This window comes from Stenella coeruleoalba (genome assembly GCF_951394435.1).
Source record: "Stenella coeruleoalba genome assembly, chromosome: 1".
NCBI classification, from domain to species: domain Eukaryota; kingdom Metazoa; phylum Chordata; class Mammalia; order Artiodactyla; family Delphinidae; genus Stenella; species Stenella coeruleoalba.
In genome coordinates this window covers 52,720,362-52,746,026 of record NC_137169.1, presented here as the reverse complement: position 1 = coordinate 52,746,026, position 25,665 = coordinate 52,720,362, and the positions used below count along the sequence as shown (strand labels likewise).

The following is a 25,665-nucleotide window of genomic DNA, read 5'->3' as shown; positions in this document are numbered from 1 at the left end:
TTGCTCAGAAGGAAATCCGTGCCCCTAGAGAGTCCTGACTGCTTTAAAAAGGTTTGGAGGGGAAATGTTTGGGAATGGGTTCCTCTTTTTCTCCATCTGGGTCATGGGCTGATATTCAATTCTTGAAGATGGAGGACACTTCTTTTACAGTCTGCTACAAGCCTTCTTCCCATTAGCTACGTATCAGTACAGACTTTCATATCATCTAGGTCATAATTTTAAGGACAAAGTAAGGATAAAATATATTTTCTGCTTTGCTTAAAATTGAATTAAACTTCTACCCTCTGAAATAAAAATTCTGTGCAAAGAGGTTAAAGAAAAGTATTTGATACTTCGTTCCAGGTTTCTGAAATATGACAGCTCACATTTACATAACAGACAAATGGTCATGGCGGGGTTTTGACCTTTAATAATAGAGCCTCTAAATTTGTTAGTTTTGTATTTAACCTGAGTGTAAAGTTTATTCATCACTAAGATGCACATATACATTCCTCAAGGACAGAAATCCAGTTCTACCTACCACCTCACCTGTCAGTCCAAAATTTTCTTAAAACACTGGAATTCCTTATAACCCCTTTGTGCCTTTGCCTATGCTACACCCTCTGTCTGGAATACCTTTTTTTTTTTTTTTTTTTTTTGTGGTAAGCAGGCCTCTCACTGTTGTGGCCTCTCCCGTTGTGGAGCACAGGCTCCGGACATGCAGGCTCAGCGGCCATGGCTCACGGTCCCAGCCGCTCCACGGCATGTGGGATCTTCCCGGACTGGGGCATGAACCTGTGTCCCCTGCATCGGCAGGCGGACTCTCAACCACTGTGCCACCAGGGAAGCCCTGGGATACCTTTTCTCTCTTTTCAATCTATCAAACTCCTTTTGGAGTGAGACCCAATTGAACCCCTTCTGTGTTGCCCTCCCATACTCTCCAGGAAAAAAAATTTCATCTCCAGTATTGTTCATTCTGCATTCTAAACCCTATGTACAATAGGGCTTCAATGAAATCACTCAAGTTGAATCGTCCATTAAGGAAGAAGCCAAGACAACTATTTTGCATCTCAAGTTCCCACTTTTGATACAAGTCTGGTCAGAGTCCTCACCAACTATTGACCTCTAGAATCCTAACGCACCACTGTCTCTTAGTACACATGATATTTGCTGCCCATTACATAAACCAGAAATGCCCCCCCAAAAAAAGTTCCAAACCTAACATGATGTTTATTGGGTTTGATTGTTCTGATGATTATCTAAAAGAAGCCAGCTAATCTGTGAATCTATCTGAACAATGTTGTTTTTTCTTCGCTCATTTTCTAACACCAATGAGGCAAAAGGGGCAGCTAACTTAATTCCAGAAGCACCTGTGTGCTAACCATACAATCAGAACACCATCTAAACAAAGGCCTTGGAGTGGCTTTAAGGAAATTAGGAAGGAGACCAAAAGTCATGCTTTTAACCTCAGACAAAGGCCCATCTAATAACCCACAAAAGGGATTGGGGGTCACATGTAAGTTTCTATAGTTTCATTATGTACCAAATGGGACTTAACATATCCTCTACTGTCTTGATTTTGTCAGCCACTACAATGAAAAAAAAAATACAGTGAAATATACTTCATTGAAAAAAAGTGGCATTTACCTCAGCCTTGCAAATAAACATGAGATGTTTGCTAACCCACAAAATATCACCCACTAAGGCTTCCCTCCCACAGGAGAAACAACCCCCCACTTTGCTCTCCCAGGAATATACCATTAATTGCTCTCAGCATGTGTGAGTGGCTATTCACAAGTTAACTTTATAGCAATATTTAATTGAATGAATAGAACAATGTTGTGCTAATGAGGGTCAAATTGCCACCAGATGTTACGTCTTTCTTTTTTAAATAAACACAGCTGTGTACATGCAATGCCTAGGTAATATAGAACTAATAGTGGGAGAGAAAAGGGGTTCTAAGAAAACATTTGCAGGCAATAAAGGAGAGAAAATTCTAGGGATTAATGAATTCCCACCCCACCTTTCACTTTTTATTTCAAACACATTAAAGTACACCGAACTTGGTGTTGTGAATATGCTGTATATTACACATTGTTTCCAAACCATCATTTATGAAATGGAGAACTTTCTCCCAATTGGGACAGGTGAGCCAGTCTAACGGGAAGCCATCAACAACCTGACTGTTCTGTGATGTCTTCCTTGAGGAGGTCCAGGAACCAGCTCGGAGTCTTCCAATCTCTAGCTGCACAAGTCCCTGTGCACACTTGGGAAGACAAGAAAAGAACAGAGGTGAAAAACAGTAGGATTTGTGTTCTAAATTCTCATGGCAGTGCCTCCACTCATCTCTCTGCAGCCAAGAACTGTAAATGGCTGATGAAGGCTGCAGGTAGAAAGGAAATTCAGTTATCAAAAAAAATCACACAACGTCACAAAAATTTATCAGCTCAATGCTATTCATCTCATGATTTTGCGACTTCTTTAAACACGTTAAAAGGATTACATTTCAATTCACCTCCTTTCTCTTCCTTTTCCCTTCTGATGAAAGTATTTGCGAGCAGTGAAATGATTAAGAAAAAGTGGTGAAAAGGAGGACAGAAAAATCAAACACAGAGGTAATCTAATACAATTCCTCTGTTGAGTAGTAACTGATAGTTGACTATTTTAGGAAAGCAGGATTTTAAAATAAAATTCATTTATCTTTGCAAAAGCTCCTACAGCTATAGTATTTGTGAAACAGAATAAGATACACCTGGTTATAGTTGAATGGCAATTTACAAGGATTTTTATTAACCAGTTTCTTTCAAGGGAGGTAGGGTCCATGTGGCAAAGACACTTGGAAGGGAACCTTGAGCCTTAGCCTCCCGGCAACTTCAGTGAGAGACAGTTTGGGTGGCAGGAAAACCCCTCAAGTGCAGCTCTGAGATCTTGGGCACGCCCTTCTACTTTCTCAGACTTCACTGTGAGATGAAGGACTTGGTCTTTAACAATCTTTAATGTTCCTTCAAGCAATAAATGCTGGATTTGATGAATTCATGTTAATATAGCCCAAGAGGGAGGAGGATACATTTTGTGACTCCAGGAGAATCTGTCCCATCAAATGCATTTAGAGGACAATTGAGGATACTTGGAATTCTCACAAGTATGAAAAACTAGCTTAAATCCCCAAATAGGGTTCCCTTCAATCCTGTTAGTCAGTATAATAGCTTTCTTTTAGGGCTATTCCTGATTGGTTAAAATAATCAGGTATTAGGTCTCTAGTAAAAAATTAGAATCAGCATAAAATTCAACACATTTTATAAACAAGCCAGATTAGAACCGTTCCCGGTGGACTTGAGTTATACCAGCCACACAGAAAGCAGCTAGGGACTCACCTTGAGGATAGTGGCCACTGTTTCCTGGGAGGCACTTCTCATGTCCTCCCCATTCACAGATAAGATCTGGTCTCCCTGAATCAATCTCCCATCAAGGTCTGCAGCTCCACCTTTCACGATGTCAGAAATAAACACTCCACTTCCATTTCTGTGAATACCATAAAGCAGTGTAGTGGCACAACCTAATATTTCTATATTAAATCTGAGACTACTGATATTCTTCCCAAACGATAAACCTCAGAGTGCTTGCCCCTTAAATAGCTTATACCTATTTACGCTGCCCGTAATATTCACTTTCATTGGCCCAAGGGCATAATTTCTGCAAGAGGATAATTTTAGTGAAATAAAATGGAAATACACTTTAAAAAGTAGAATTAAGTACTATTAAAATGTACAGGTTATTTCCTTAGAGATCAGCTCAATTATTATCATATGATCTATTTCTAGTCTCTTTCTCACTCTCCCTCTCTTTCCCTGCCTTCATTACTTTAAGGTTTTAATTATGTTTATTTATTTGATGAACAAATAAATGTCTCAAAATTCAAGAGGTTAAAAAGGGGTGGGGGGGAAGTTCACCTCTCACCTCTGTTCACCTGTCCACAAGTTTCCCTCTCAGAGGTAACCAATGTTACTCATTTCTTGGGTATCTCCAAGAGATATTCTGTGTATACGTAAGCAAATGCATGTGGGTATAGTACACACGCTTGTAAATGGATATACGTGCACATACACTCCTTTTTTCCCTCCAGTTTTGTTTTCTTTAACTTTGCTTTTTTCACTTAATACCTTAGCAACTGGTCTTTATTAGCACTTGGAGCTTCCTCAATGTTTTCTTTCTATGGCTACATACTATTCTATGAATGTTCCTTAATTTCATTTATTAGTAAACTACTGGTGGACATATATCAGTAGGTTATTTCCATTCTTTAGCTACTGCAAACTATGTGCAGTGAATAACATATCTACAAGCATATGGTTAGGATAAATTCCTAGTCGTGGAACTGCTAGGCAAAGAATTTTGAATTTTGAGAGCTTATACATCTTATCTTTTTTTTGTTTTTTAAAGATGAACTCATTCTAGCTCAGATGGGTTTTTGTTTTTTTATTTTATTTATTTATTATTTTTGGCCGCTTTGGGTCTTCCTTGCTGCACGTGGGCTTTCTCTAGTTGCGGTGAGCAGGGGCTACTCTTCGTTGCGGTGCATGGGCTTCTCACTGCAGTGGCTTCTCTTGTTGTGGAGCTCGGGTTCTGGGCACACAGGCTTCAGTAGTTGTGGCATGCGGGCTCAGAAGTTGTGGCGCACGGGCCGCAGCATGTGGGATCTTCCTGGACCAGGGCTTAGAACCTGTGTTCCCTGCATTAGCAGGCAGATTCTTAACCACTGTACCACCAGGGAAGTCCCTACATCTTATCTTTTATAATGAAACCTTTTGTGCTAAGGAATGTAAATGTTCCTTACAAACTCAATCTAAATGCTGGTATTGTATGAAGATTATTTCATCAATCCACTACAAGACAATAAAGGAAAAACCATTACTCTAAATGGAATCTCTCCAGGCACGTGTATGCATCACAGCAAGAAAGGAAACTTCAACATGGGCTCTGTCAGTTGCTCTGTACCCAGATGTCCACTGAGTTTGCTTAGAAATATGAGTCTCAGCTCCTTTGTTTCATAATGCATTTCCAAATTGACGGTTTTATGGTGCTGAAGTAAAAAAGAGATCATGAGAGCACAGTACGTGGCGCAAAAATCAGTGCTCAAAAATGGTAGCTAGTATCTTAGTAACAGCTTGGACTGCTGGAAAAAACCACTAGGCTAGTCATCAGAGCTCTGTGAGGGCACATGACACAACATATGTAAAACCAACTTCAATTCTTCCTAAGAATATGTTTGGTGCCATTTAAGGCTATATTGGGGTGTCACATGAAAATCCTGCAGCCCTGTTGGAATAAATACACACTAGATATCTAAAGCCAGTAAACTGTGGAAGCTAGAATTGCAGTTTCAAAATCTTACTTACTTCTCTAACCTGTTAATATTATTCTGGAGTAATTACTGCAATTCCTATCACACGGGTAAGCAGCAAAGATCTCAAAAGAGTAGCCTAGCCACGAGGATCTACCTACATTTTTGCTGCAAGCTATTATTTTGGGGACATCTGTCTTAACAGAAAACTGTAGTCATGAAGAATCTATGTCTGTCGACTATGTCAACTCAGCTAGTCTCAGGAACTACCCAACTAGTTTAAGAGAATACGAAATTAACATGGTACTCTATGGCAAAGCAATTTCCTAACCCAACATTGTATATATAAATCTCTTTCTTGATATCAGCTGTTTCTTGGGTACGGTTGCTTTAATTAACCCCTGCAAGCCACACATCTAAGTGACTCCAAGTTGAAAGAACCTTAGAAACTCTATTCTTACTCTCCATGGGGATAAAAGTCTGAACAGTCTGGGTCGACTGGGCTTAGAGTTCTATCTTTATATGACACATTTTTGGGCTTGCTCAGAAACATGACCTATCTCGTTCGAGTATTCATAAAAATGTTAATCTTAGAAATCATATCATTAGTTTATACTAAGCTTTATCTTTCAGTGTTTATAGGCTTTAGCCCCTAAAACTCCAAAGGAAGGAGGTCAATCAATCCTGACCTTCACAGCATTTCCTTACCGCTTCCCAACGATGCTCAGGCCCAGGCCTCGGCCAGCCTTCTTCTGCAGATCCACGGGGAAAACCTCCAAGTTCTCCTCATCCCTGTAGTACGCCTCGTCCCTATACACCACCAATCGCACCTTCTGGGGGGTCTGCCTCAGGGCCGTGATGGCTTCTTCGTGGCTGGCACTCCGCAGGTCAATCCCATTAACCTGGAATGACGGGCATCCAAGATGCGCTGCTGACAGCAGAGGCCTCTCTGTCTGGGGGAGCTCCTTGACCCAACCAGTGAAAAACCTCCAGAAATGTCCAGCCATTCCCAAAGCACACAGGGAGTGACCACTAGCAGTCATAGCTGCTTCAGATACAAAGGCCGTAATCCTTACACACCTCCACCCCAAATAAGCATAGAGGGTGGGTTAGTACGCATGATAATGCAATTTTAGGTGGCTGTGAACTTTACTGTGAACTCAACATGAGACAGCAGGGACTACTTGGCTCATTTAATTGAGGTCAAAGGGGAAATAAACATTAGTATTTGGTCAGCATTTCTTGGACTCAGTTTGCTGATTGAATTTGACATCCTCACTCTTAATTGCTAACATCGTGACTACTTCAGAACAGGCCAGAAGGAAATGAGGGACTGGTATTTCTGACAGCGTCAAAGACTCCCTGAAGTCCACTCATCTGAATCTGTATCTGAGTGACCATGCATTAGACAGCAGACTATACTGGAAGCAGCACTGAGTAAAACCATGGTCCCGCTTCTAGAAAATCATGTGAATTTGGGCAGGTCATGTAAACTCTGTGAGCTTCCATTTCCTTGTCTGTTAAATGGCAAAATCATAGCCAACTTATTTATTTACTTAATAAATGCTTGTGTATTAGCCCTTTATTAGAATTTCCTCATTCAATCTTACACTAACTGTCTGATACTATTACCATTTTACAGATGAGGAAACTGAAGCATGGAGAGGTTAAGTGACTTGACCAAGGTTACAAAGCTAGTACATGGAGGAGCCACAATTTGAACCCAGATTATCTTTCCACCCTTAGCTTCTATACCATGCTGCCTCATTTTATTCTTAGAATGGGTTTTTGGAGCTCCCTGACACAGCAAAAATCAAGTATTGATGTTGGTAACTCAATGACACAAGGGGGAAATTAAGAGGCAGAGTAGCCTAGGCTCAAATGAAGGGAATCATGGGTCACTTCTTCAAGGTTCCAGCTAGGAAAAGAGCCAAACCAAGGGAAGGATGGGCCTAGGCCATGGCCAGGTGGATGACAGAGTTCTCTCAAGATGTTGGTTTCAGTCTGTGTTTTGGTCCATCCCTGGGTGTCCTGGGCAGGTCAAGCCTACCTCTGGACCTCCATTCCTTCATCTGTACAATGAGGGGCTGGTCTAAGGCTCTTCCAGTTCTAACATTCCAAAGACTCAGGACTCATGCATAAAGAATGGTTACAGAGAAGGGAGAAGAGAAGAATGAGCCCTTCTTGGAGAAGGTGACTTTTGAGCTATTATTTAAAGCTGATGCTATGAGTCAAGAAATTGTTTAAAAGCCTAATTTTCAAGCTGCTCTTTCTTTTCTGGTATATCTTGGTGGGTCTGTGAACTCAGTTAGATTAACTACACCCAGAATAACAGTGTTTAAGCAGGGGTTTTGGATATAGATGGAATTCGGTTTGAGTGCTGATTTTAACTTACTATGTGAAAGCTTACATAGATTACTCAAGGCCAGCTTCAACTCTGTCTTCCACAAATTGGAGATAATAATAATAACAATAATCATAATATCCATGTAGTGTTGTGAAGATTAAATGAAATAAACCCTGGAGTACATTCGGCACAGGCCTTGGCATACAGTTAAGCTTGACAGAAGTTAGGAACTGATATTTTTAAAAGGAACTGAAGTAACTGCAGTCAGGGCTGTATTTTCTCAGTACCAGCATTCACTGTTACTTTAGGCGCACGAATGCACTTCAGGCCCACGAATGCGCTTTCATTGTTTGTGAGGTAAACCCACAGACCAAGGGGGAAAGAATGTCTCCAGAAAATGTGGCCTGAGCTGATTATTTTCCTGTATTCCAACAGATGGCACACAAGACCACTTCTGCTACTCAACTGAAAAAAAGTTACCTCCATGATTGAAGGTGAATTCTCTAAGCCTCTAAAATACCCTTTGAAAGGCCCTAACAATTATGCTTTTAATTAAAAGCACTGTCATGAACTCTAATATTACAAAAGCAATTCACACTAAATGCCAGCATCAAGATGTCTGCTCAGATCAAAGTGATCTGTTCCAAGTTCACAGTTTTCATTTTCTCCTCTGCTTATCAAGAGACACCATTAAATGTACCAATAATTGTAAGAGAAATATTGCTGTGTGGCTAGAATATCGTGCAGTGATGTATTACCTTAAGTGCCTTACATAAGCACCAGATGCATTATCTAGAACATTGATTGTAGAGGGGTAGGAGTGGTAATAGCAGGGTTCCCTATTTGAGAAGGGCCATAGGGAGCCCCAGTTGTCAATGGGAGTATATCATGTCCCTTGGCGAGGACAGGCATTCGGGGAAATGGGTGAAGTGCTGCTTTGGAAGGAAAGAATAACCAAACTAGGGCAGCAGTTCTTATTATTTTACCCCACAGGGAAAACCAGGCATTAGCCCTCTACTCTTTCTTCTCCCACTTGCACAAAAATAGAAGGGGATAACGGGAATAGGTGTAGGGTAAGAGGAGGGTCTGAACCTTAAAAAAGAACCAGAAAGAAGACAGTCCATGTTAATCATAGAATCATAAATCTTACCAGACTAAAAAATTATTTGACTATATCTTTGTAAGCAAAACCTGGCTTGTCCTCATTTAACATGAGGATAGTATAAAACCATGGAAGGCCAGCCTGCACCAGGCAGACTCTCATGAGCAGAAAAGCCATTGTTCGGAAAAAGTACAGTCCCGAAATGTATCACCAAAGCTGGTCTGTCTTCTTCTCGAGGCAACCTGCAGGCCCCAGGGTGACTATGCCTCATTATGCATCTGTACACAGCAGCCACAAGTGGAACAAGTTCAAATGTGGAATCTAAAGCTGCTTAGAAGGGAAACATGTTCCTTGACCAACCTGAGAGCTACATTTCTTAACTAAACACACAGTATGCTTTTGTGGACAAGATCCTGTCTGGGGCAAGAGAAGAGCCTGTCTGGCTATCTTTAATGAGAAGTGTAGTGTAGACCATCCATCCACACTGGGTAATACAATTCGGCCAGATGCCAGGAAATGGTTTAGTTGACCTTTCAAATTCTCCTTGTAGTTAAAACAAATTTGCTTTCTTCATGCTTATCTGTCCTGAGTGTTCACTTATACATGAATATATTTTATGGAAGACAGCAGCTACAGCTGAGGGTCTATTCAATACAGATAGATAAATTAAATTTTTTTCTTTTATTGAGGTATAACTGCTATAAAATAAACACTACATATTTAAAGATTTATACTGTGAATTTATGTGAATTTATACCTGTGCAAACATCGTCATAAACAAGAAATGCACATATTAGATTTAGGTCCACGTGTCCATTACAGAAAAATCTGTGGGCTTACAAATTATGTTAACTATCAAGACATGTATGCATCTGTACTCTTCTGAATACTCAATCTATTCCTCTATAAAGCCAATTATGATAGCACCAGTTAATTAGAAAATCTAGGGAGGAAAAAAAACCCCTCAAAACTCCTGACCACTAAAAAATGATGTTGTATGCTAAAACAGTCAAGTCCATTCCCAAAGAGGTTACATTTATTTTTCTAACCTCACACACTTGCACCTTAATGAATGTGCTGGGAATATGTCCTAATCCAATGATGAAGCACAGTAAAGGCCTGCAGAGAAACCCTATAACTTGCCCTGAATTTAATTTGCACTCAGCCTGGCCTCTCCTTTAACCCTTTCTTGCCTATGTTTTCTACCTTTAATTATAACTCTGGTTTCATCTTGGGAGGCAGACTTGAACCACCAAAGGGAAAAATAAAATTCTATGATGTCATTCATAATGTGCTACATTAAAGCTGCAAAGCAAAAATGCACATGCCCACCATAAAATGTTAACTATTCAATTAAATTCATCCAATGAAAGAAATAAATGTTGCCTAAAGGTTTCACACCATTGAAAAAGCTCTTTAGTTCCACCTACCAGAATGCCTGGCATTGACTTTCCATTCATCCGTTTCCTAGTTCAGACACTGCCTGCCTTGGCTCTTTTTAAAAGGCTTTAATACCTTTGCTTAAATGAGAGTCCTTTTAAAAGAGTCAAGTTAAGCATTTCAATTTTTAATAAGTACCATATACCACCTAAAGGAAGAAGAGTCTACGTTTTCATCAGCTAGGAAACAAAGGTACCATGGCGTGGACCTCCATTTGACATAAATATACTTATTAGGGATAAGAAAATAATACTTAAAGCTGCAATGAAGTCTTTTAAAATATCAGGTTTGCATGTTTATGTGTGTGTCTATACATATGTGTTTTTAGAAGGGCATTTAGTAAGGTGGAGAGGCAAAAAGATCAAATTGCAATATTATACAGTTTCGTTTGATTATAGAACCTTTAGTTGTACTTTCCCCTTTAATTAAAGAAAGTTTTCACAGACAGATTTAGGTTGGTAATCTGTCATGATTCTAATGAGTTATTTGATGTACATCAAAAAAAGAATAAAGTACATGTTTTGTTACACTGGGAAAGAAATAATAAGGATATAGTTGACTAGAAGACAGTGAATAGGTAAACTGTGGATCAAGGTCACTAAAGGAACCATATTTGCTGGTATAAAATAGAATTCATAATCACATACCTCTAATATCTGGTCACCAGCCCAAAGTCTTCCATCTCGGGCTGCTGCCCCTTCTTCATAGACTTCATGTATAACTATAGCATCCTATAAAAAACAAATCCTTCTTAATTTTTAACAACCATAAATGCTTCCTTAAGCCAGCAACCAAACCATAGGCAGCAACCCATAGTTTGCTATTTGTTAATAAAGCCATATTTTATTTGACCTAAACAAAATACACAGTTTTGGTATATTCAGAGGTATAATCGATTTTTCCTAAGTTTATTATTTCATTCTTTTAGGACTGGTTTTGCCTAATATTTCAAGTTAAACTTCCCCATGTGTTTTCCTGTTAACTGTGTACACTGCTGCTGCGTATACACTTGAGGTGAACGCTGTCTCATTCTTATTTACATTTGATGGTATATTTTGAAACATGGTTTCAAGTATTTATTGGTATTCAAGGATTTGGCATAGAAGTGTGGCCTGATGAAGGGGGTTGGTCAGGCCTCATTACTTGGGCAATGAAAGGTAAGAACTTAGGGGAATGAACTGGCCCTGGAGGACAGAGCATGGAGTAGGGGAAAGGGCATTCACAGACCTAAGTGTAAGACACTGTGGTTTCAAATCCTGACTCTGGGGCTTCCCTGGTGGCGTAGTGGTTGAGAGTCCGCCTGCCGATGCAGGGGACATGGGTTCGTGCCCCGGTCCGGGAAGACCCCACATGCCGCGGAGCGGCTGGGCCCGTGAGCCGTGGCCGCTGAGCCTGCGCGTCCGGAGCCTGTGCTCCGCAACGGGAGAGGCCACAACAGTGAGAGGCCCGCGTACCGCAAAAAAAGCAAAAACAAAAAACAAAAACACTGAAGGGCACTGAAATGACGGTGGTAATGGAGATGCTAGGTGTCTTGGCGGGCCACTGGAGAGGAAAAGCGCTTTTGAATGGAGACTAGAAACAGAGGTCTGTGGGTCCCTGAGAAGTGAGGATTTGAGCCCTGCACTGCCCAGTGCCCTTCCATTCCCTGCCCCTCCAGCCCACACACAGGTTGCAAGACTCTGCAGACAATGGTCAAGGGCTGCGGCCTACAGGTGTAATGGATCCCACCTTGAAAGAAGTCCTGAGTCCCAAGCATTGGGGCCTGGAAGCGGCAGGACTTCGGATGTGAAGAGATCATGCAGGTCTGGGTAAGCATGGGCTTGGTGATTACCAGGGTGGACTGATGACAATGACCACAGGGGCCCCAGTGTTGGGGAGCTTTGAGACAGAACCAGAACCCTGAGAGCCAATGGACCTCCAAAATGACTGAGGTTGATTCCACCTCAGTCCAGAAGCGTGGAGTCTCAGAATTAGAATTAAATTGACTTGAAGTAAATAAATGAAATATTTCTTGCAAAAATATAAGATAGGTAAAGACCTCCAAACCAAACCTACTTTTCAAAAAAAAAGTTTCCTATACAAATGCTCTAGTAGAGAAACAACCAAAGAAAATCAGAGGTCTTTAACCAGATGACCCATCTGGATTCCAAATATCTTCCCAATAATAAATGCTTTCATTTGATCACCACACAGTTCTGAAAACATTCTTTATTATTATAGCAATTAGAGAGGCAGCTGCAAAGAGCCGGGAAGGGTTCCTTGATCCAGACAATTTACGTTTCAGATTCTGTACCAGCAATAGATTTTAGACCATTCTTTGCTTTAACTCTGACTTATGAAATTTCCAGACCCAGGGAGCATTTATACTGCCAAGAGTTTGTTTCTCTGCACTGTTTCAGGGGAATGATTTCAAGGAAATTTGCTGGGTCAGTGGCTTCAGGCGATCCCAACAACACTGCCAAGATGACACTAAGGGCCATTTTCATGAAGCTAGTTCAGGGAGAAATTAATGCAAGCTCCTGGTTACACCCTCTGTAATGCTGGTTTTCAAAGCCTGGTGGCCAAATGCCCCGTTTTCACTGAAGTTGGGAGAGTCAGACTGAACTTATGCTACACATGGCTTTTACAGAGCTGAATTTTCAGCATAAACTCCTTTGATCTTGGAACATTACAAAAGTCAAATGGGAAATTTCTCTTCGTTCATACTCAAAGGGAAGGAAAAGACCCACTGGAGTTTTTAATCAGTAAAAGTAGCCTGAATCCAAAACTCTTAGATACTTTCTGGGTGCTCAATGAACTATCATACATAAAATAAATATACTGTTAATAGGCTCAAATAAATGCTGAATTCACTGCCAATGATCTGCTTTTGGTCCATGAGTCTTTCTAGATGGAAAACTCCATTTCTTTCTTTCCTTTTACTCGACTACAGTTGTGGCTTCTCTTAAAGCCATCAGTGAAAATACAAGAAAATGTGAGGCACTCTGACCTGTCAATAGAAGAAGGTCACATTTCTTACCATGTGCCCTCATGTGCCCAAAGTGCTCTATGAAACTGTGGTTCTGGACAGTTGCATTAACTGGGGGTGATAGAGGTGCGAGGTAGGGACCAAATTAGAAATGTGGGCTAGTGAATTGGGAAAAAAAAAAGATTTATTTTTCAAAACTTATATAGTTCATAGCATAGAACAGGATAGTAAAAATAGACACTGGTTTGGGATATTTTAGACATCTATTTGACAAGGCTATATTAAAATTTTACTTCTTTCTTGGTTTGAAAAAAACTGCGATTAGATGAAATAGTGGGTCATTGATGAAAGACTGACCTTTACTATTTCAAATAAAAATTTGGAGTTGATTATATACATGATTCTCATCTGCTCATTGTATCCTCCTAATTTTAATGCTCTTGAGCTATTTATTCAAGCAAAGTTGCTTGTTAGGGACTTCCCTGGTGGTCCAGTGATAAAGAATCCGCCTTACAATGCAGGGGACGCTGGTTCGATCCCTGGTCAGGGAACTAAGATCCCACATGCCGCAAGGCAACTAAGCCTGTGTGCCACAACTACTGAGCATGCATGCCTCAACTAGAGCCCACGTGCCAGAAACTACAGAGCCCACACACCCTGGAGCCTGCACACCACAACTAGAGAAGAGAAAACCTGTATGCCACAACTAGAGAGAAACCCCCGCACCACAGTGAAGAGGTCGCGTACGATAACGAAGAGCCCGCACGCCGCAAGGCAAGATCCCGCACGCCTCAACGAAGATCCCATGTGCTTCAACTAAGACCCGATGCAGCCAAAAATGAATTACATAAAGAAATAAATAATAAATCTTTTTTTAAAAAAGCTGCTTGTTGGCACAGTTTTGAGTGCCTTCTCCTCCACCAACTCCCTCCCACATTCATACCTGTGTGTATTTAAATAACACTCGGGCTTCCCTGGTGGCGCAGTGGTTGAGAATCTGCCTGCCAGGATTCGAGCCCTGGTCTGGGAAGATCCCAAATGCCGCGGAGCAACTGGGCCTGTGAGCCACAACTACTGAGCCTGCGTGTCTGGAGGCTCAGACTAATAAGAAAGTAATTTCCTCTTGGTAGTTGTGTCGAGAGGCCGCGACAGTGAGGGGCCCGCGCACCGCGATGAAGAGTGGCCCCCACTTGCCGCAACTGGAGAAAGCCCTCGCACAGAAATGAAGACCCAACACAGCAAGAAAGAAAAGAAAAGGAAAGAAAAGAAAAGAAAAGAAAAGAAAAGAAAGAAAGAAAGAAGCTTTCATTTAAAAAATATAAATAAATAAATAAATAACACTCCACCCTGGATAACTCAGTGACTCTGTCTACCAGTACCAATGACTTCTTTTAAAACGCATCTCTTCTAGAAGCGATCTATTAATCATTTCCCTGTGGGTGGGTTGCTGGCTTATGCTGAACAGGGGCTGTAGAGAGAAATGATTATGAGCTAGGCTTCTGGAATCAGACTTCTCAATCCAAATTCTGGCCCTGCTACTTCTGGCCATGGGAAGACTGTTAACCTCTCAGCTGCCCCATCTTTATATGGTTCTAACAATATTATCTACACATAAAGCTTCATGTACAATGCCAGCACATAGTAAGGAAGCGATAACATCTCACTTATTTAACATCTCTGTGCCAAAGAGGCCACATACTGCCCATTGGTGCCATTTAGTCCTCATAACAACTAAGCAAGTTCAGTGTTATTAGTCTCGTGTACAGTTAGGGAAAAGGTGGTTCAGAAGGGTCAGATTTGACCAGGTCTTTGCAGCTACTAAGTAGAAAAGATGAAATTCCAGCTCGGGGCTGTTTAACACCAAAGCCTGTGTTCCTATCACTATTGCAAGCTTCTCATCTGCTTTAAATATTTTATTTTGCACTTGTATAAAGATAAGTGCAAAATAAAACTTGGGATTTTCCATATGGCATCAATTCTGTTGAAATACTGTCTCCTCAGCTCCACAGCAAAAACCTTGAGGGCATGAGCCGATCATTTTATAGACAGTGAACAGACAAGTGTTGAAGTAAAAATTGAAGCCTTAGGCTTTAGAGGTGGGGTGATGATCTATGGGTCTCAGCTGCTAGTGTTGGTACCTGATTAGGGGTTTGCACGACACAAAGCATGATGGGGAGGCCCTCTCCCCACCATATATAAAGTCTTCCTTAATTCCACTTGTTATTCGTATCTCCTTCTTTCCTTCCTCTCACCTTTTCAGTCCTCTTTCTGTGTACCCATATGATTCACTGAATGATTTTTTTTCTACAGGAGCAGAAATAGAACAACATTATATACAAGTGATAAACTGATGTTTAAAATGAAAAGTGTTCAATCCAAGAAAACAGATTAATTTCTCCTAATGGCAGACCTCAGACTCATTTATAGATGAACAAGACTGACATATAATAAAAAAGTAATTTCCTCTTGGTAGTTGTGTGACTTTCACTGGGACAATAGGAATTTGAGTAAGATGGTCTGTTTACTTACCGCCTGAGGTAAGACCAATAGTGTCCCCTAGAAACTCTAAATTACTCATTTTACTTGCCAACTCTAGAGCCAGAGAAGAATTTGATCAGTGAGTTGGAGAGTTTCTCAAACAATGGGTTTTCCCTAAGCAGAAGGGTAAGGCAGGATTTCAGAGATGTAGGAAAATCTTCTGCTTAAAAACTTCTCCCTCACCAGTCTATATCTGAAACATGTTTAACTTGAAAAAAATTTCTTTATTCCACAATTAAGGACAAGTAAAAAAAAATAGAGAGCCAGGAAGAAGTAGCTGGCTAGCCAATTCATCATATTGTTTAAGGAACCACTGTCTTAATGTCCGCATTCCTAAAAGAATAAGTATTTATTTATTTTAAGATATAGATAAAATATGCACATGGTATTAGACTCAAAACAGTATACACTGAGAAGTTTCTCTCCAGCACCTGTCCTTCGCTCAATTTCCCTAATCAGAAACATACAGTATTAAGTTTCTTGTGTATTTTTACAGAGTTAGTCTATATATCTATATTTGGAAAGTACTAAGGGCACCAAATACTTGAAGGTCGTGCCTTCTTTTATCTGCTACCTACTTTGTTTCATGAAATTCTACTGGAGCCAGGTAAGCATCACCTCTTCTATGAAACCTTCTTTGACCCTCTTCCCTGGTAGAGTGGATCAACCTGTCCTGTGGGTCACTACTATATTTTAGCATTATTGAACTCACAGTATCACGATAGCTTGTTCATGGATCTAGCTCCTATACCACCTCCTGCCCTCAGTGGAACCCTTCCAGACAGGAACTGTTCCCAACTCCTCCTTGTATCCTGGTGCTGAGCAGGATACGTGTTTGCTCATGTATCCTGCTCAATAAATGTTTACTAAATGATCATCAAGAAATTTGCTGGAGATAGAAAAAGGCATCAAAATGACCCAGAAAGAGGAAGCTGGCAGGGTTAGTATGTCATAATCTTACCGTAATCAAAACAAGTTTCTGATGGTAAAAGTGATATACAACCAAAATACCCATCACACATGGATATTAAATCCATCTGAATTTCCAGAGGATTTACTTTAGCTTGGAGAGCAATTTTAAAAGGCCAAGTATGAGGGATTAATTATCATGGAGCCCCACAAAAATCACAAACACCTCCAGGGGGATTTAAACTCTGAATTGCTGGAAAAGAATTTCACAACACGTGGTAATGTATCCTTAGACAGTGTCAGAGTCATCAGACACTTTAGCCCATCAATCACCATTTTCTTTACTGTTCAAGCTGCCAACAAGTAGATAAAGTAACTCATAAACACACCAACCATTCAGCAAAAGGAAATTTTATTGCTGTCACAATAGGCCTATAACGCTTTAAGAAGCCATGTGTTAGAAAAATTAACTAAGGATGCTCCTGTGGACCGAAGGATACCAATAAGCAGTGTGGGTGAACTATTTCCACAGAAAGAGATTTTATAGTTTTCATTTCTAGATATTCAGTGGATTGTTTTAACAAGCATTTTAGGGCAAAACTTTGATAAAGAATTGTATAATAGACATTATTATAAAGGACTACGTATATATGGCTTAATTTTACTGCTTGAAGGCACATTTTACTTAATTTGGATTTTGCTCTGGAATTAAATCCAATTTTTGTCCTACTCATAAAAGCCCCCGCACCCACTCCTAAGGGACATTTTAACCATATAAAAGTTTCCCATTAAATTTCACATTTAGGTGGAAAACACACTTACTGATGATCCAAAGAGTGTTACATCCTGTTTTCCTGCTTTACAGGAAAAAAAATCCCTCCTAACAAGAAAGACCTATGAGGACTAAAAGAAGAATTTAAAATGTCATATATAAAATGGGCATTTTTTGTCCCTGTGGAAGAAACCGTGGTTCAGATCTGCAGCCTTACAGGATTAATGCTACCTTTAAACGTCATTTAATAAAGTTCCCTCTATGGCTGTCACTGCTCAGAAATCATACAGACATGTCTTCTATACAGTAGACCACTTTCTCAGCAGGAAAGCCAAACCAATGAGAGGTGATAATACAGTGGGGGTAGTAAAATGTGCAAACCAAAACTACATTCAACTCTACGCTGAAAAACACATGCAGATGTATTAAGTTACTGCTTTGTGATGTCTACTGCCATTAGACAGTTTAAAAAGAAAGTGTGGGTTACAACTGCTAAAGTATATCTCACTTTTAGCAAAGTTGAAGGGCTCCAAACTGTATTTATATAAATAAATGGAGTGTCTTAGAATATGTTTTTTTTTCTATCCCAAATCCTTTGTGACCACATCTTTAAAAACCTAGCTTCCCCATTATATTTCAATTAGAATGTGATTTGCACTTTGATGCAAAAAGTGGTTTGAAAAAAAAAAAAGGCAGTAGGGTGTGGAAGAAGGACCCAGGACTACGAGTGAGAGGGGTTCAATTTTCTGACAGCTCTGCAGTAGCCAATTCTACAAGGGGTTCTGCATGAACCCCTTTGTTCATGATACTTATCATCATCAGTAAAGCACAGAGCTGAACTATGTGACTTCTAAAGACATTCTAGCTCCAAAACTTTAGACCTTGATGAACCCATACCGTGTGCACAGCAAAGCAGAGAAAGCCTCTGTTTTACACAGATGCTTAGGCCCCGCCTAGGAATAAGACCTCCTTCTATTATTATTTTTTTTAATTTATTTTACTTATTTATATTTGGCTGCGTTAGGTCTTCGTTCCTGCATGGACTTTCTCTAGTTGTGGTGAGCGGGGGCTACTCTTTGTTGCGGTGTGTGAGGTTCTCATTTCAGTGGCTTCTCTCGTTGTGGAGCACGGGCTCTAGGTGCGCGGGATCAGCAGTTGTGGCACATGGGCTCAGTAGTTGTGGCTCGCAGGCACTAGAGCACAGGGTCAGTAGTTGTGGCACACGGGCTTAGTTGTTCCGCAGCATGTGGGATCTTCCCAGACCAGGGCTTGAACCCGTGTCCCCTGTATTGGCAGGCGGGTTCCTAACCACCGTGCCACCAGGGAAGCCCAAGACCTCCTTCCAAATGACAGACCAGAAGAATAGCAACTCTCATAGGCTAAGAGAGATCAGAAAGATATGGGGGCTGGGTCGGACTGTATTAGTTATCTTTTGCTGCAAAATGTAGTGGCTTAAAACCATTTGTTTGTTCATAATTCTGTAGGGTGGCACTCTGGGCTGGCCTCAGCAGGGCAGTTCTTGCGCTCTACGCTGTGTCAGTTGGGCTCTCCTGTGAGGTTGCAGTTAGGTTGGCGGGGACCTCAGCTGGGATGGCTGGGTCCCTCTCCCTCCAAGTGCTCTCTCCGTATGGTGTATGTCATCCTCCAGGAGACCACTCCCGGCTTGTTCTCAAGGTGGCAGTATTTCAAGAGGACAAGAGCTAAGCTGTAAGGCCTCTCGAAGCCACACAATGCCACTTTCACTACTATTGGTCAAAGCAAGTCAATGGGTCAGCTCAGATTCGAGGAATCTGAAAAAACTGCACAAAATTTATGGTCAATTTTTTTTTTTTTTTTGCGGTACACGGGCCTCTCACTGTCGTGGCCTCTCCCGTTGCGGAGCACAGGCTCTGGATGCACAGGCTCAGTGGCCATGGCTCACAGGCCCAGCCACTCCGCGGCATGTGGGATCCTCCCGGACCGGGGCACGAACCCGTGTCCCCTGCATCAGCAGGCGGACTCTCAACCACTGCGCCACCAGGGAAGCCCTATGGTCAATTTTAATCTACTACAGACTTTATCAAGTCAGCCAGAGGAATCTTCCAGCCTGTCAACAATGGAAGGCAGCAACACATGGTGGGAATGGTACTGGCTATGGCCACATAAACCTGTGTTCAGATTTTAGCTCTGCCACTTATAGGTTTGTGATATTTCTATCACAACTTAATATTTCTATTAAGTTAACACTGTCGGAACCAGTGTTTCTGTCTCTGTAAAACAGAACTCAGAAATCCTACCTGTTAGAGTTTGAGGATGAAATAAGATTATATATGTAATGTCAAACAAAGTGTCAGCCAAAGAGATTTTAAATAACTGCTAATGAGGGCTCCCAATACATATATATCTAAGGTTTAAGAGGCACATGTGGCACATAAAGGAAGGAACACATATATGTCAGAGCGATCAAAATTCACAACTCTAAGGATGAATGACACCAGTCTTGGTCCATTTTTTTAATTTCTAATTTTCCTGTTACAATGCTGATCCTACAATATAACTGATTGCTTCTTTTCGAGAAAGATTATGCAACAAGGACATTTTAGGTTATTTTTTCTCAAGTCATGGACTGTTCAGGGCTAAGTCCAACAGACCATCCAGATGCCAACAAGATGTAAACCAGACTACAAGAGTCCTGTTCCCAGATATTTTGATTTTTCTGTTTCAATCAAGTTGAAACAATTGTTTGTGGATTCTGTATTTGCAAATTCCCCTGCTTCCCCAAATCAATGCTCTTGGTGCATTCACGGTAATTTGCAGACGTGAGCAGAGTGGTGAAAAATTTGAGTTGCTTGATTCACTTGTTCCTAGCTGAGGTAGAACAAGGCAACATTATGCTTTCTTGTTTCAGCTCTCATACTGGAAACAAGCTTCCCTTAAAGGGTCTTCTTAGTGCCACATGTTTCGCATTTTTGTGCTGTTATGTGCCTTACCGAGAAATTACATGTGGTAGACAACCTTCATTCGATTATGAGTTATAGAGCTGTTGGCCATTCAATGTTAATGAGTCAACAATATGTACTGAATAAAGTATCTTTAATCAGAAACACACATAAAACAAGGTTATATATTTATCATCGGCTAAAAATGTTGTGACCAGAGGTTTGGAGGAGGAATCTAACCCTGTCTTTCCTCTAGAAGCAATGGTTTAGTATTCATTAATTCAGTGTTTGCTGCAACTTTATATAACGTAATTACCATGAATAAGAACTGACTGTACTTCCTCTTGTTGCTTTTCCCTGGTGTTACCTGACTACAACAAAACTGGGAAACCTAATGTGAAAGCTGATAAAGGTAGAAATGCAGACATATGCTATCTGTAATAGAGATGGCAGGACTCATGTGGCCCAAGGCAGCTCTTGGCTGTCCTTGGTACACTGAGGCAGTGGGTTGATTAACCCAGGGTGAGAAGAATCAACACATTTTTCTTATGCTGTGGCATGTGTTATTATGCTTATACTCAATGTGTTTTGTGGATCTATATTTTTTGAACCAATTACAAGGGTAAAATGCAAAGATGATCCAAGACAAGTTGCAAAGTAGCTAATCTTCCCTACTTTCAGACCAAGAATCTTCTTCCCCTTCTTTGATGCAAAAAGTATTTGGCATACCCTCATCGATTCATAAGAAGCAAAAGGTTAAGAGGTTACTTTCAATATTTCATAAGAACATGCAGGACCCAAGGCAGAATGTAGTCAATAATTATCTTATTTCCTTTGTTCTAAGATGATTTTTTTCTCATTTAACAATTTTATAATTTGGAGTACATTTAATGTACTGCTTTCCCACCATGAATACAATAAGATTATTACTTAAGAAGAAGTATAGTATTTATCAAATTGATGTAGTTTTGCTTGCCAACCTCATAGACTGAATATATAATTGTTTCTGTTCAGAAAACCTGAAGGGGCTATAGTTATAGAAGGGAAGTCAGCAAGAGTCAAAGGACCTTATCTATCACACTTGGAATCACAGTTTTTAAAATCTGGATTCTCTATTCTGCTCCCTTTTAAACAGAGTTCACAACACAGATTTTCTAAGAATCTCAGAACACAGTCAAGACTCCAATTAATCCCCATAAAACTCTGCTACAAAAGAAACAGAGTCTCTATATATCCTAATCTCAATTTATTCATCTATTCTAATATGCTTGGGGTAGGGTATGAAGACTTGCACCTACCAAACACTTCAAAGAGAAGGAAAAGGGATCACAGTGTTCAGTAACTATAATTTTGGAATACTGAAATATTCTCACGTAATAAACTATAGATAACATAAATAAGCATTAAATCAGCAATAGACATAGAGGCTCTTTTGACATAAAAGTAAAAGTAAGGATTAGGGACTTCCCTGGTGGCGCAGTGGTTAGGAATCCGCCTGCCAATGCAGGGGACATGGGTTCAAGTCTTGTCCGAGAAGATCCCACATGTCGCGGAGCAACTAAGCCCGTGCATCACAAGAGCCTGCGCTCTAGAGCCTGTGAGCCACAACTACTGAAGCCCACACGCCTAGAGCCTGTGCTCCTCAACAAAGACAAGCCATCCCAATGAGAAGCCCGTGCACCCCAACGAAGAGTAGCGCCCGCTCGCCGCAACTAGGGAAAGCCTGTGTGCAGCAACAAAGACCCAACGCAGCCAAAAAAATAAATAAATAATTTTTTTTAAAAAGTAAGGATTAAATGATCAGTTACACAGGAAGCAATCTCTGTGTGTGTGTGTGTGTGTGTGTGTGTGTCAAAGCAATGGACTAGGTAAGCTTTCCTAAAACTCAAACTCAGGGATTGCAAATTCTTGCACACTATTTATATGTAACTAAAACGTGGAATGAAAATCACAGCAATAAAACAGCTAATATAAGAATTGCTCTGAGGGCTTCCCTGGTGGCACAGTGGTTAAGAATCCTCCTGCCAATGCAGGGGACACGGGTTTGAGCCCTGGTCCAGGAAGATCCCACATGCCGCGGAGCAACTAAGCCCGTGCGCCACAACTACTGATCCTGTGCTCTAGAGCCCATGAGCCACAACTACTGAGCCCACGTGCCACAATTACTGAAGCCCGCGTGCCTAGAGCCTGTGTTCCATAACAAGAGAAGCCACTGCAATGAGAAGCCCGCGCACCACAACGAAGAGTAGCCCCCGCCTGCCACAACTAGAGAAAGCCCGCGTGCAGCCACAAAGACCCAACGCGGCCAAAAAAAAAAAATTGCTCTGAATATATAAAAATGTTTCACATTTTAAGACTTTGAAAAGCTTTCTCTTCAAGCTCAGAAAAGAAACTGTTTTATATTTACTTAAAATGGAGTTCCTCTGCCAAGTCTGATTTAGCAAAAAGTTGATACTTATCAATATGAATATTATTTTTCATACTGAAATATAGGTTTAAGGAAATGGGATAATATTTGCATTATAGTTTATAAGTCCCTATAGTTCCATCTGGTACTTATTTATCTAAATTTTACTCAGCTTGCATAATATTTTTGCTTACAGTCATATCCTTTAAGATCAGAAATGCCCAGATCTGGAAATTCAGAGGTACTATTCGTTAACATTCTTTCAGTGTGATTCATGGACTTTTTGCAAACTCTGCTTTGATTTAAAATAAAACTAAGGTAATAAGATGTTTTGTATAAAAATACATGACTTAAGCAATAACAGTAAAAGGAACTTGGCTTTGGGGGTTTACACGCCAAAGCAAACCACGCTCCTCATGAAACAGACTGTGCAAAGTTCATTTGAAGGAGAACAGCAAGATAAAACAATCAAATGTAAAATAGTTTTCTAGTTTGCTTACTTTAAAAAATATCTAGTGCTTTAAGTTGCCACAGTCCTACAGTTAAATGGTCAGAAGCTGTAACAGCTAGACAATGGTATGCAGCATGGTGAAGTGTTAAATCAGGTCACCTCAGAACCTGACACATGGTTATAGCTAAAGGACAGATATTCTTCACGTCAATTTCTAGATGGAAGAACTTCGCCACATAGTGTCCAAATGGGAGAGTCCTTCTATCTTGATGCTTCTTGCTAATGGACCTGCCCTAGAGAACTTCTGTTTAATAAGAGTGAATTCAACTGGTACTAAATCAGGTGGTGAAAAAGTTACAGGTGTGCAACTTGGAGAGAAATGACAAGATTCTGAATATGACATTCCCAGGCCTTTTTAATACTACGAATATCTAAATTTTACAATCTATCCAGGGAATCCACTGACCTCATTTACAACAGGATGGTACCAAGAATATAAAGATAAAACAATTGCCCTAAGTCTAACTGTATTCCTCTTGCAAAGAGATAAGCTTGTCTCCGGACCCAGAAGAATACCAGTATAGCAACTAGGACTTATATTTATGAACTTTCCTTTCCAAAAGTGATAACAATTAATAGCTTCCCTAAAACAAAACAACAGAACAATAATTATGCCTTATTGTCTAGTTTAAAAAACTCAGGACTTTGAAGTTTTAAGAAATTTGTGAGATAGGAAGGCAAAGGGGGTGGGAGGAGAATGAATTTTCTTATGCTATCATTTTGCAAAAGAGATTTATAAATGTAAATGTTGCTCCTTGATTAAAAAGCAAAGTCTAATAATAATAATATCCTTGCAGAGTGGCTGCCTGCCTTTGTCAAAATATTTCCTGAGATGGGGCACTCACTATCCCCAGGCAGTTCATGCCATCTTTGCTCAGCTGATGTTTAGGAAGTTCTTCCTTAAAATAATGTGAAACCTGTTTTTCACTGGGCACCTTGGGAGCACCTGAATTGTTCTCATCCTTCATCCACAAGAAGATAACCTTACATGCTTGCAGAAAGTCATTGTCTTCCTTTTTCCAGTCTGTTCAATTCTTCCTGAGATAATGTGGTTCCAACAATGTTCTTGTCAACCACATAGTTATGCCCAGAAATGAACAGAATACTCTAGCTATAGCTAAAACCGGTCAGAGAGGCACCCCAGACAGATCTAACGGCATGTGCCAAAGCCTTGCATCAGGTGGGAACAAGGCTCATTAAAGGAACTGCAAAAGGCTGGCATGGCTGGAATTCAGAGTGAGTACAACGAGGCTGGTTAGAGTCATATTTTTAAGTGTGCAAGGCTCTATATGGGGTACCAAAGACACAAAATAAACAGGTCTGTTCTCAAGAAGCTTAGGGTCTGGTGGGTGAGATGGATAACTCCCTTTCCCAGGTGCAGGTTGACGACACAGAGTGGTAGTGCTAGAAAAGGGGTCCCAACAGTGTGGCTTTTGAGTCAGACTGTCTAATTAAACTCCAACCGGACCAACTACTAGTACTGTGTCCTTGGAGAAGTTACCTCGCTTACCTGTGTCTCGGTTTCCTCACTTATAAAATGGGGATAATGCTACTACTTCTCCTATAGGATTGTTGTGAAGGTTAAATGAGATGATGTTTATCAATTATGTATTAAGAACAGTACCTGCATCACTTTTTAAAAGTTTGATGCTGAAAAACAAATGGCTAATTATCTAGAAACAGAGTCATGTTTCTCAATATGCAGGAAACATACTAAAGACACACAGATGAAGGGAGCAAAGGATCTACTTTAAGACGAATGTTTAACGATAATTAATAATAACTGAACTCAGTGTAGACAGGCACTGAGAAAAGTCCTTAATATTCTTTATCTTAATTAATCTCCATGCCAACCTTCCAACCTTAAGAGGTAGATTTGGTGGTCATCACCACTGTTTTACAAAGGAAGAAACAGATTTAACTCAGAAGGGTTAAGTCTCTTGTCCAAGGTCCCACCACAGTTAAAGATCTGGGATTCTGATACTGCAGAATCAGCATCATTACTCTGCTATGCTGCCTGTTAGGTTTAATAGAAACACTGTCTATAGTCTGGGACCTTTGACAATGGTACTCAGAGAAAGGAAAATGCAGAGTGAGGGTTCTGGAGCAACTCTCCTCATTCTTTCTTCACTTCATTTGCTCAATCCCAAGAACAGTTCAAGTCTGCCAATATGCTTAAATAAAACATTTAAGTTTTTCTTTCTCTTCTCTAGAATTCCCAAGACTGATACTAAAATAACCCCCATAAATGACACTGGAGAGCTGTATTTTAGTTCTTCTGAGGACACTGCAAATAAAACTTCTAATCAGTAAGCAAACATTTCTGAGAAGGGGGCACTGAGGGATTCCAGGACAGGTGTAAGAAATATGATGCAAGCATCATAAGAGGTAAGAGTCCATGGTCTTCCATTTGGCAGAATATGCCAAGTCTTC

General features: G+C 40.5%; 1 protein-coding gene across 8 annotated transcripts in view; it reads right to left on the bottom strand.

The window, feature by feature from the left end:
• The window catches only part of PATJ (PATJ crumbs cell polarity complex component), a 358,864-nt gene that overhangs the window by 35,215 nt on the left and 297,984 nt on the right, over positions 1–25,665 (bottom strand). For all 8 annotated transcript variants that reach the window (XM_079919148.1, XM_079919149.1, XM_079919151.1 and 5 more), the window contains 4 exons: positions 10,857–10,940; positions 6,029–6,222; positions 3,354–3,501; positions 2,159–2,245 (listed from right to left, as the gene is read on the bottom strand). In XM_079919148.1, the coding sequence (XP_079775274.1) occupies positions 2,159–2,245; positions 3,354–3,501; positions 6,029–6,222; positions 10,857–10,940 (513 nt within the window). The remainder of the gene's footprint in view (positions 1–2,158; positions 2,246–3,353; positions 3,502–6,028; positions 6,223–10,856; positions 10,941–25,665) is intronic.